Source organism: Nerophis ophidion, linkage group LG26 (genome assembly GCF_033978795.1).
Source record: "Nerophis ophidion isolate RoL-2023_Sa linkage group LG26, RoL_Noph_v1.0, whole genome shotgun sequence".
Classification (NCBI taxonomy): Eukaryota; Metazoa; Chordata; class Actinopteri; order Syngnathiformes; family Syngnathidae; genus Nerophis; species Nerophis ophidion.
This window is the reverse complement of record NC_084636.1, coordinates 27,916,347-27,929,705: the sequence shown is the minus strand read 5'-3', so window position 1 is coordinate 27,929,705 and position 13,359 is coordinate 27,916,347. Positions and strand designations below refer to the sequence as shown.

Below are 13,359 nucleotides of genomic sequence, written 5' to 3'. Positions count from 1 at the left end.
CTGGACCGCCAGTACTTCATCCATGGTCATCAGACCGGACCCCCTCCACAAGGGAGGCGGGGACATAGGAGAAAGAAAAGAAGCGGCAGATCAACTGGTCTAAAAAGGAGGTCTATTTAAAGGCTAGAGTATACAGATGAGTTTTAAGGTGAGACTTAAATGCTTCTACTGAGGTAGCATCTTGAACTGTTACCGGGAGGGCATTCCAGGGTACTGGAGCCCGAACGGAAAACCCTCTATAGCCCGCAGACTTTTTTTGGGCTCTAGGAATCACTAATAGAAAAAAAATTAAATTCCATTCTGTTTTTCAGGCGGTCTGTCATAAAATTTTTAGCATTCAATCAGACTTTATTTTGAGGTTTTGTATTAGTTTTCCTGAAAATAGATATACCGGCCCCATACTTGCCAACCTTGAGACCTCCGATTTTGGGAGGTGGGGGGTGGGCGGAGTGGTTGGGGGTGGGTCGGGCGGGCGTGGTTGCGGGCTTGGTTAAGAGGGGAGGAGTATATTTACCGCTAGATTCATAGATTCACCAAGTCAAGTATTTCATTTATATATATATATATATATATATATATACATATATATATATATATATATATATATATATATATATATATACATATACATATACATATATACATATATATATATACATATATATATATACATATATATACATATATATACATATATACATATATATATGTATATATATATATATATATATATATATATATATATATATATATATATATATATATATGTATATATATGTGTGTGGGAAAAATCACAAGACTACTTCATCTCTACAGAACTGTTTCATGAGGGGTTCCCTCAATCGTCAGGAGATTTCTCCAGTTCTGTAGAGATGAAGTAGTCTTGTGATTTTTCCCACACATACATTTTGCGCTCTACCACGGTATGGAGCACTATTCTCTGGATAATCCAATTAAGACATATATATATATATATAAAATAAATACTTGAATTTCAGTGTTCATTTATTTACACATTTACACACACATAACACTCATTGTTTAGTTAAGCGTTGAATTTTTCATCCTTGTTTTTCTAACCAAATGCATGTACATTCAATGGCAGTATTGTCCTGTTTAAGAGTGTCAAAACATTGCTGTTTGGCAGACGAACTGCTTTACGGTAGATGAAATCGGACTGCTGTTGTTGTGTGTTGTTGTGTGTTGTTTTACCGCGCTGGGAGGACGTTAATGAAACTGCCTAATAAGAAACATAGAACTCGCCCTCGATCATTCTACAGTTATGACGTCATTAGGCAGACACACTCTTTATACACGTCACTCAAGTCCGCATGGAGCTGGAGGGGGCGTGGCCTCCAGCTCCTCCTGAATTTCGGGAGATTTTCGGGAGAAAATTTGTCTCGGGAGGTTTTCGGGAGAGGCGCTGAATTTCGTGAGTCTCCCGGGAGGGTTGGCAAGTATGACCGGGCCCAGACACATTTTTTTCTCTAAATTCGGCCCCCGAGTTAAAATAATTGGCTAGGCCTGCTCTAATCACTTGGCCACTGAGTAGTCCAAGTAGACCACATACATGACGAGAGGTGTTCATTGGAACTTTGAGAAAGTATTTTTTTCAACCTTTTAGCCACAGGCATAGATGAGAACTTGTACTGGGGTGGTATAGCTCGGTTGGTAGAGTGGCCGTGCCAGCAATTTGAGAGTTCCAGGTTTGATCCCCGCTTCTGCCAACCTAGTCACTGCCGTTGTGTCCTTGGGCAAGACACTTTACCCACCTGTTCCCAGTGCCACCCACACTGGTTTAAAGGCTCACTGAAACCCAGTACTACCGACCACGCAGTCTGATAGTTTATATATCAATGATGAAATATTAACATTGCAACACATGCCAATACGGCCTTTTTAGTTTACTAAATTACAATTTGAAATTTCCCGCCGAGTTTCTTGGTGAAAACGTCGCGAAATGATGATGCGTGCGCGTGACGTCTTGGGTTGGAGGGGACATATTAGCCCAGCAGCATTTGCGGCTAAAAGTCGTCTCGTTTCATCGCATAATTACACCGTATTCTGGACATCTGTGTTGCTGAATCTTTTGCAATTTGTTCAATTAATAATGGAGAAGTCAAAGTAGAAAGATGGAGGTGAGAAGCTTTAGCCTTTAGCCACACAAACACACGGTGTTTCCTTGTTTAAAATTCCCGGAGGCGAAGCTTTACTAGTGGTTCCCGACCACTTGTCAACCAGCAGGTTTCGGTGAAAAAATTGTGGTAAAAAGTCGCCTCCTACCGGAGATCTGCGGAGCTTGCGCCGTCCATGCAGTTGCCGTGACTTCCCTCAGACACACCCCTCCTACTATCAGGTACTATTTAACTCACTAAAACACTAGCAACACAATAGAAAGATAAGGGATTTCCCAGAATTATCCTAGTAAATGTGTCTAAAAACATCTGAATCGCTCCCAATGCAATCGTTTTTTTTTTTCGTTTTTTTTTCTAGTCCTTCGCTATCAATATCCTCTAACATGAATCTTTCATCCTCGCTCAAATTAATGGGGAAATTGTCGTTTTCTCGGTCCGATTAGCTCTTTTTGTTGGAGGCTCCCATTACAAACAATGTGAGGAGCCCTCACACGGGTGACGTCATCGTCTGCTACTTCCGGTACAGGCAAGGCTTTTTTTATTAGCGACCAAAAGTTGCGAACTTTATCGTGGATGTTCTCTACTAAATCCTTTCAGCAAAAATATGGCAATATCGCGAAATGATCAAGTATGACACTCAGAATGGACCTGCTATCCCCGTTTAAATAAGAAAATCTAATTTCAGTAGGCCTTTTAAAAATGTTACTTAGATATTGGATTTCACTATGTAAAGCGATTTGAGTCACTAGAGAAAAGCGCTATATAAATGTAATTCACTTCACTTCACTACTAACCTTACTTTACGTTTACAAGCGTGGTTAGCTGCTTTCGATACCGTCGATCATAATATTTTATTAGAACGTATCAAAACACGAATTGGTATGTCAGACTTAGCCCTGTCTTGGTTTAACTCTTATCTTACTGATAGGATGCAGTGTGTCTCCCATAACAATGTGACCTCGGACTACGTTAAGGAAACGTGTGGAGTTCCCCAGGGTTCGGTCCTTGGCCCTGCACTCTTCAGCATCTACATGCTGCCACTGGGTGACATCATACGCAAATACGGTGTTAGCTTTCACTGTTATGCTGATGACACCCAACTCTACATGCCCCTAAAGCTGACCAACACACCGGATTGTAGTCAGCTGGAGGCGTGTCTTAATGAAATTAAACAATGGATGTCCGCTAACTTTTTGCAACTCAACGCCAAAAAAACGGAAATGCTGATTATCGGTCTTGCTAGACACCGAACTCTATTTAATAATACAACTCTAACATTTGACAACCAAACAATTAAACAAGGCGACACGGTAAAGAATCTGGGTATTATCTTCGACCCAACTCTCTCCTTTGAGGCACACATTAAAAGCGTTACTAAAACGGCCTTATTTCATCTCCGTAATATCGCTAAAATTCGCTCCATTCTGTCCACTAAAGACGCTGAGATCATTATCCATGCGTTTGTTAAGTCTCGTCTCGACTACGGTAACGTATTATTTTCGGGTCTCCCCATGTCTAGCATTAAAAGATTACAGTTGGTACAAAATGCGGCTGCTAGACTTTTGACAAGAACAAGAAAGTTTGATCACATTACGCCTGTACTGGCTCACCTGCACTGGCTTCCTGTGCACTTAAGATGTGACTTTAAGGTTTTACTACTTACGTATAAAATACTACACGGTCTAGCTCCATCCTATCTTGCCGATTGTATTGTACCATATGTCCCGGCAAGAAATCTGCGTTCAAAGGACTCCGGCTTATTAGTGATTCCCAAAGCCCAAAAAAAGTCTGCGGGCTATAGAGCGTTTTCCGCTCGGGCTCCAGTACTCTGGAATGCCCTCCCGGTAACAGTTCGAGATGCCACCTCAGTAGAAGCATTTAAGTCTCACCTTAAAACTCATTTGTATACTCTAGCCTTTAAATAGACTCCCTTTTTAGACCAGTTGATCTGCCGTTTCTTTTCTTTTTCTTCTATGTCCCACTCTCCCTTGTGGAGGGGTTCCGGTCCGATCCGGTGGCCATGTACTGCTCGCCTGTGTATCGGCTGGGGACATCTCTGCGCTGCTGATCCGCCCCCGCTTGGGATGGTTTCCTGCTGGCTCCGCTGTGAACGGGACTCTCGCTGCTGTGTTGGATCCGCTTTGGACTAGACTCTCGCGACTGTGTTGGATCCATTGTGGATTGAACTTTCACAGTATCATGTTAGACCCGCTCGACATCCATTGCTTTCCTCCTCTCTAAGGTTCTCATAGTCATCATTGTCACCGATGTCCCACTGGGTGTGAGTTTTCCTTGCCCTTATGTGGGCCTACCGAGGATGTCGTGGTGGTTTGTGCAGCCCTTTGAGACACTAGTGATTTAGGGCTATATAAGTAAACATTGATTGATTGATTGATAGCCTTCTAATAATTAGGAAGTGTAGAAAATAACATCCTTGCCTTTTTCCTGCAGGTTTTCATTCACTTGTTGGGCACAAGCAGAAGGAAAATATACCCTAATGACTGTTATTACCATATAATACAAATGTACTGTTATGTGACATTACGCCCGCTTTATGACCTCTCAGCATAATGCACATGTACGCAGCTGCTCATTAGTGCCGTTTTTTTTTCGTCAATGGACTCTTGGTTAATGTGTTTTTCCTCCTGGCTAATGCTCACGCTGAGGTCAAAGGTTTAACTCTCACTAACTGAAATTACCTCATGCATATTTTTGTGCTGCGTGTTGTATTGTTGCAGGTGTGCCGGAGACTCTCTGCAGGCCAGGCGGCTTTTGTCCCTGACTCTGGACCGGGTCAGTCACACCCTCATCCTCGCCTTCCCTTCCTGCGTGGTCCAAATACCGGTGGCCCGATGTCAGCTCTACTCACGCTGCATGAAGTAAGTCAATAGCGCTTGTTTTTTTTTTTGTAACCGTAGGAAATAAATTAAATGGAAATCATATCCAAGATCAAAATGTCAACATCCTTTTTTTACAGGCAATTTTCATTTCACATTTTAACCATTTTTTTTATTTCAAAGTAGTACAAATATTATGAGGGGTTGACTGGTGTTAAAATAGCAAAACTAAATTACATTGAAATAGGTTGATTGGCAACACTAAATTGGCCCCTAGTGTGTGAATGTGAGTGTGAATGTTGTCTGTCTATCTGTGTTGGCCCTGCGATGAGGTGGCGACTTGTCCAGGGTGTACCCTGCCTTCCGCCCGATTGTCGCTGAGATAGGTGCCAGCGCCCCCCGTGAACCCGAAAGGGAATAAGCGGTAGGAAATGGATGGATGGATAGCATTATTAATTAAAAGCAAAAAATAAAAAATAAAAATATAACATACATCCATAAAAGTGGATGCATATGAAAAAGTGCAATATATTAATCAGTACAGTAAATCTATTTATTTAAATCTGCGGTATGGCTCGGTTGGTTGAGCGGCCGTGCCAGCAACTTGAGGGTTGCAGGTTCGATCCCCACTTACGTCATCCTAGTCACTGCCGTTGTGTCCTTGGGCAAGACACTTTACCCACCTGCTCCCAGTGCCACCCACACTGGCTTAAATGTAAAAATTAGATATTGCGTTTCACAATGTAAAGCGCTTTGGGTCACTAGATAAAAAGCTCTATATAAATATAATTCATTTCACTTCACCTTATTGCTCTTTTATCCCGCACTACAACGAGCTAATGCAATAAAATTTTGCTCTTATGTGTACTGTAAAGTTCAAATTTGAATGAAAATAAAAGGAAGTCAAAGTCTCTATATTGAAAACATGAAAATAATGAACAATTATTATGTAAACATTTTCTTTTTTAATCTATTTTTTATTAAATAAAGCAATTAAGTAAAGTAAAATATGTTTTCATTACTCTATTTCATTATCCATCCATCCATCCATCTTCTTCCGCTTATCCGAGGTCGGGTCGCGGGGGCAACAGCCTAAGCAGGGAAACCCAGACTTCCCTTTCCCCAGCCACTTCGTCTAGCTCTTCCCGGGGGATCCCGAGGCGTTCCCAGGCCAGCCGGGAGACATAGTCTTCCCAACGTGTCCTGGGTCTTCCCTGTGGCCTCCTACCGGTTGGACGTTCCCTAAACACCTCCCTAGGGAGGCGTTCGGGTGGCATCCTGACAGGATGCCCGAACCACCTCATCTGGCTCCTCTCGATGTGAAGGAGCAGCGGCTTTACTTTGAGTTCCTCCCGGATGGCAGAGCTTCTCACCCTATCTCTAAGGGAGAGCCCCGCCACACGGCGGAGGAAACACATTTCGGCCGCTTGTACCCGTGATCTTATCCTTTCGGTCATGACTCAAAGCTCATGACCATAGGTGAGGATGGGAACGTAGATCGACCGGCAAATTGAGAGCTTTGCCTTCCGGCTCAGCTCCTTCTTCACCACAATCTATTTCATTATTATTTTATTAAATGTAATGTTATTTTTTATATTATTTGAACACCTGTTCACACATTTCTATTACAATTTTAGTACAAAAACACGTGCTTTATATATTTCAAAAGTAATAATAAAATTAATAAATAAGAAAATACAAATGTTTGTTGTAGTGGAATTGCAAAAGGAAGTTTAACTTATTTTTTTGTTGTTCTTGGAATATGAAGTTTGAATCTAAAGTTAAAAAAACAAGCACATAATTATTCGGGCCATTTTTCCAATGCTTAATTATTACTGTATTTTCCGGACCATAGGGTGCACCGGATTATAAGGCGCACTGCAGATGAGCTGGTCTATTCAGATCTTTTTTTCACACAAAAGGCGCAACGGATTATAGGGCGCATTAAAGGGGTCATTTTATTATTTTTTTTTTTCTAAATGTGAAACACTTTCTTGTGGTCTACATAACATGTAATTATGGTTATTTGGTCAAAATGTTGCATGGATGATTTTTTACAGATCATCTTCAAGTCGCTTTCTGACAGTCGCTTCAGGGTGCGCCGTTTTGTGGGAGGTCTTATTTACGTGGCTCATTTTCGGCAGCGTCTTCTCCCCGTCATCTTTGTTGTAGCGGTGTAGCGTGCAAGGACGGGAGTGGAAGAAGTGCCAAAAGATCGAGCGAACTGCTTTAATGACATTCAGACTTTACTTCAATCATTAAGGGAGCAGCATCTCCTCATCCGTGGCTCACTAGTGCAACAATCCCGGAAATGTGTCCTGTGAAAAACCGTCCGACCGGGACTTTCTAATAGCTAAAGTTCCTTAGGTGAATTATGTAAACTCACTAAAATGGTAGTTTTTAGCGCTTTCATAGCGAGATATAAATTAAAACTTTACACTACTTTATATTAGAAATGGTAACAGCAGAGTGAATGTCTCATAACAAGAAGATATTGAAAAAGAACAAGCTTATTGACTACAGTGGCGGACCTTCGCAAATTTTCAGGACTTATGCAGATCCCAAATACAGATCAGCAGGTACCAGAAGGTAGGAAAATTTGGTTTTGCATAATAAAGGAAACAAAACGCCGGATAATATGTTTGCTAATGGGTGCCATTTTGCGGTCCTTACACACACACACACCATAGTATTACTTGTATCTCTGACTACGATAGCCGTAATGGGCCGACAATCCACCAAGCGGTGCAGCTTCAAAGTCATACTAAAACGTTTTGACAGATTTTTGAGCGGCGTGTGCAATGCTCTTCATTCTCAATGGAATGTTTAACGTTTTGGTGTTGTTTACTGGCATCATATTGCAGTCCACACGTATCTCTTATGTGTGACTGCCATCCACTGGTCACACTTATCATTTCACCATTTACCAAGTAAAATAGCTTCGAGGTCGGTAAGCACAACCAGAATAATTCTGCTCATGAGGCGCACCGGGTTGTAAAGCGCACTGTCGATTTTTGAGGAAATGAAAGGATTTTAAGTGCACCTTATAGTCCGAAAAATACGGTAAACGTGCTCAGATTTTAATACGATATGTAAATAATTCTATATGTAGTATATCACTCAGAGATATATACATATATATGTGTGTGCGTGCGTGCGTGCGTGCGTGTGTGTGTGTGTATATATATATATATATATGTATATATGTGTATATATATATATATATATAGATATATATATATATATATATATACACATATTGATTTAACATGGATTTAAAAGGTAATTGTTAAAAGTGTCATGTTGAAGTCTACACGTATCTCTTATGTGTGACTACCATCAGCCGACCTACTCAGTGGCCTAGTGGTTAGAGTGTAAGCCCTGAGATTGGTAGGTTGGGAGTTCAAACCCCGGCCGAGTCAAAGCAAAGACTATAAAAAAATGGGACCCATTGTCTCCCTGCTTGGCACACAGCATCAAGGGTTGGAATTGGGGGTTAAATCACCATAAATGATTCCCGGGCGCGGCACTGCTGTTGCTCACTGCTCCCCTCACTTCCCAGGGGGTGATCGAGGGGGTGGGTCAAATGTAGAGGAAAAATTTCACCACACCTAGTGTGACAATCATCGGTACTTTAACTTTAACTTATCTACTGGTCACACTTAAAATTACACCATGTACCAAATAAAATGGCTTTGAGGTGGGTAGGCACAGCCAGAATTATTCCACACAAAAGGCACACTGTCGATTTTTGAGAAAATGAAAAGATTTTAAATGTGCCTTATGGTCCGAAAAATACGGTACATATTTTTGTTTATTTATTTATTTTTAGTAACTTTTTTTTCAAAAAAAAAAAAAAAAAAAGGTACACCTCGTCCATGCAATATAATTAGTTTCCATTAACTGGACTTGAACTGAATTGGCTGACATTTCCCTGGTAGCTTGAGGTGAGTGTCAAAAATGTGCGAGTGTTCAAACTCGAAAAGAGTAAAAATTCCCATGAAGCAGGAAATCAATCCAAAAATTCATTTTGTGCTTGGAAAAAGAGAATGAAGCTAAAAGACTCTCTGGCTACAAAAGAAAGTTTATTAGTATAATCTCACTTTCAGGGTGTAACTGTGATTTTTCTTTCGCCGCAGGAACTGCATCGCCTCCAGGGACCCGTACTGTGGCTGGACCCGAGGAAGCACCTGCTCCTTCCTGCGACCAGGGACCAGGTAAGATGACTCCCCCGCGCTGCTCTGCGTCTTCGGGGATTATTTTCTTTTGCATATATGTCAAGTTTATTTTTGAGCGTCGCACCTGCGAGTCTATTTCTCATCAATCTGCTCCGGGGGGGGTGGAGTGGGGACTCACCAGGAACATGTGTGTGTTGTCTAAGTGGCTTGTCACAGTTTGTTATTGCTTCAAGATGTCTGCCGCTACTGCTGCACAGTACCATCTTCTTTCACTTAGCAGTGTGTGCGGGTTCAGATCTCATCTCCCTTTAAGCTCATTGAATTAGAGCTCTAAAAACACCGACTGGCAGCCCAGAAAACAGACAACACGGGACCTCTAAAGACCACCTTAGGTGTGCGCTCTTAGAGGCTTTTGTGTCAGGCCTGATGTGATTTACCGAGGGCGCCGGAGTCGCCAATCGATTCCTCATCGAGTTACTGTGGGTTTCCTCTTGGCAGCGTGATGCAAAGCAACTGCAGAAGAAGGCTCTGTCATAATATATTTACTCAGTAACAGCTTTTCAACTCAAATGTCACCTTTCAGCAAGCATTTTTTTTTTTTTTATATAACGCCGTCTTTCTTCTCAAGGGAAGGTATGGATATACTTGAGTACACTGCAAAAAGTCAGTGTTCAAAAACAAGAAGAAAAAAAAAAAATTAAATAAATGGGTTGTACTTGTATAGCGCTTTTCTACCTTCAAGGTACTCAAAGCGCTTTGACACTACTTCCACATTTACCCATTCACACACACATTCACACACTGATGGAGGGAGCTGCCATGCAAGGCGCCAACCAGCACCCATCAGGAGCAAGGGTGAAGTGTCTTGCTCAGGACACAACGGACATGACGAGGTTAAGGGTATTTTATTTGAACTAAGCAAAATTATCTGCCAATAGAACAAGAAAACGTTGCTTATCAAGTTTTTCGGAAAAAAAAAGTAAAATTAGCTAACCTCAATGAACCCAAAAATAGCTTAAAATAAGTATTTTCTCACTAATAACAAGTGCGCTTTTCTTGGTAGAAAAAAAAAAAAGACCTGATTTCTCAATATGTTGCAAAATATTCTTAAATTAAGTAAAGGCTATTGCCATTATCTTGACATAATGATATGCGCTGGGCATTAAATTACTCGAAACCAGCAAACTTATATTAAAATCTAGTTTATTTTTCTTAATGGAAAGGCAACAAGGCAACCGCTAGTTACTCTCGGGGTCTACCAACCGCTCAGGCAAATCATTTGGTCTAAAAATGCTTTTTTCCATCGATAACAGTCAATTAGTGCGTGAAGTATATACGGCGTGGCGCGGTGGGAGAGTGGCTGTGCGCAACCCGAGGGTCCCTGTTTCAAATCCCACCTAGTACCAACTTCGTCACGTCCGTTGTGTCCTGAGCAAGACACTTCGCCCTTGCTCCTGATGGGTGCTGGTTGGCGCCTTGCATGGCAGCTCCCTCCATCAGTGTGTGAATGTGTGTGTGAATGGGTAAATGTGGAAGTAGTGTCAAAGCGCTTTGAGTACCTTGAAGGTAGAAAAGCGCTATACATGTACAACCCATTAAACATTAAATAAATAAAAAATATATATATATATATATATATGCGGAATTCTACAGAACTCAGCAAGCACATTTGGAACCTCAAAGACAATAATGTTGACTATTCAATAACATGGCAAATTCTTGCATCCAGCACACCTTACAACAGTGGTAATAAAAGATGAAACCACCTTTGCTTAAAAGAGAAACTGTTTATTATATATCATCCAGACCTGTCATCCCTCAACAAGCGCAGTGAAATCATTTCAACATGCCGCCACAGGCGGAAACACCTCCTAGGTAACACATGAGCCAATCACCACGCCCCTACGCCTGCCTGTAGCCACCCACTCTGTGACCTATATAAACCATTGTATGTGAATGCTTCCATTAAAATCGCCTGATGATTGAGGGAACCCTTCATGAAACAGTTCTGTAGAGATGAAGTAGTCTTGTAATTTTTCCCACACCTACATATATATATATGTATATATATATATATATATATATATATATATATATATATATATATATATATATATATATATATATATATATATATATATACATACACCTTGTGGTCTACATCAGTCTGATGTAGACCACAAGAAATTGTTTTCCATTTAGAAAAAAAAAAAATAATGTACCTCCATTAATGCGGCCTATAATCTGTGCGCCTTATATATGAATAAAGATCAAAAAATAGACCGTTCATCGGCAGTGCGCCTTATAATCCGGTGCGCCCCATTGTCCGGAAAATACGGTACACTTTGTGGGGCTCAACAAAGAACAAGTTTGGCATATTTAGCTAATTGAAGTTTAGACTGTAACCCTCTGACTACGGCAACACCCTTAGGACAAAACGCATACTTGCAAATGAGACTCAGAAGTGCAAGTAAACAAAATATAACAACAAGGCAAAAACAATATTTTTGTTGAGTGTAATTTCCTCCTGGACTAGGTATATATTTTTAATATTGTACAATGCTCCTAATCTCAATGGAATATTAAACAGTACATTTAAATATGAATAATTCAATACAATCGTAACAAATAAAATATTGCAATAATACATAAAGTTATTGAACATTTTTATTTTGTCTCTTTTCCAGGCTGCCGTTTGAGCAAGATGTGGAGCAGGGAAACGTGGCTCACTTGGGCGACTGCGATGGTAAGTGCACTTATTTGTGTGAGCCAACGTATCACGCATACGCGCATTCACCGAACCCTTGATTAGTGAAAATTGTTTTATTTTTATTTTTTTCAAATTCAAGACAAAGTTATATGTTTTTTTTTCTGGTGTACAAAATGAACCGTGCCTGAACTCACAAAAAATGACACACCTGCAAATCATTGTGACCTCAGCTGTTGCCGTATCCACGATACACCGATATGGAGAAGTTTTTATTTACACGGTGACTCCATACTTGCCAACCCTCCCGATTTTTCCGGGAGAATCCCGAATTCCAGTGCCCCTACCGAAAATCCCCCGGGGCAACCATTCTCCTTTAGCGTCCTCTACAACCTGACTTCACGTCCGATTTTCCTCCAAACAAATGGCGTGGCGGTGCATTCACATCATTTATGTGGCTTTTACTCACACATTAGTGAATGCGAGGCAAACTTGGTCAACAGCCGTACAGGTTACACTGAGGGTGGCCGTATAAACAACTTCAACACTGTTACAAATATGCACCACACTGTGAACCCACACCAAACACATTTCGGGAGAACATCGTCACCGTAACACGACAGAAGAAATACCCAGAATCCCCTGCAGCACTAACTCTTCCGGGATCTACAATATACACCCCGCTACCACCAAACCCCCCCCATCTCCCGAATTCGGAGGTCTCAAGGTTAGCAAGTATGGATGAGTCGGGTGTGCATTGACTGGCTCCGCCGAGCCCCTGAGGCCGACTCACCAAATCCCTAGGGTTCGATCGAACCCAGGTTAAGAACCACCGCTCTTGACATTAATAACACTTAGAGGTTTTTTTTTAATCTATTTTTAATGTGTAAGGCAGTGGTCCGCAACCTTTTCCAGCCCAAGATCCTTGGTTTCAGTCAAAAACCAAAGCAAGATCTACCAATGAGTCATAGACTTAGACTTAGACAAACGTTATTGATCCACAAGGGAAATTGTTCTAAATAGGACTGTCAAGTGATTATTTTTTTTAATCAGATTAATCAAACCTGTGATTAATCATTAATACTGGTTAATATTTGCTTGCATAAATACAATTTGCTGATGAAAATATACCCAATATTTGGGTACAAATGCATAGTAGTCAGAATGTCATACAGAAACATTTTTTAAATGTTGATTTACTCAAAACTTGGTAAAAATAAGTATAGTAAAAAAATAAGTTCACATTTTAAAAGTATTTGCAGTTTGCAATAACATTGCAAACAAGGTAACAGTTACTAATTGATCATGTAGTAAACACACATGTATTGATTGACTGATTGATTGAGACTTTTATTAGTAGATTGCACAGTACAGTACATATTCCGTACAATTGACTACTAAATGGTAACACCCCAATAAGTTTTTCAACTTGTTGAAGTCGGGGTCCACGTTAATAAATTCATGGTACAAATATATACTATCAGCATAATACAGTCATCACA

At 40.7% G+C, this 13,359-nt stretch overlaps 1 protein-coding gene across 1 annotated transcript in view; it reads left to right on the top strand.

The window, feature by feature from the left end:
- Positions 1-11,973, top strand: part of sema6bb (sema domain, transmembrane domain (TM), and cytoplasmic domain, (semaphorin) 6Bb) — a 289,413-nt gene extending 277,440 nt beyond the window's left edge. Inside the window, exons 14-16 of the mRNA XM_061888085.1 lie at positions 4,874-5,014; positions 9,112-9,189; positions 11,838-11,973. Coding sequence (XP_061744069.1) covers positions 4,874-5,014; positions 9,112-9,189; positions 11,838-11,958 — 340 coding nt within the window. The 3' untranslated portion in view covers positions 11,959-11,973. The remainder of the gene's footprint in view (positions 1-4,873; positions 5,015-9,111; positions 9,190-11,837) is intronic.
- The last annotated feature ends 1,386 nt before the right edge of the window (positions 11,974-13,359 follow it).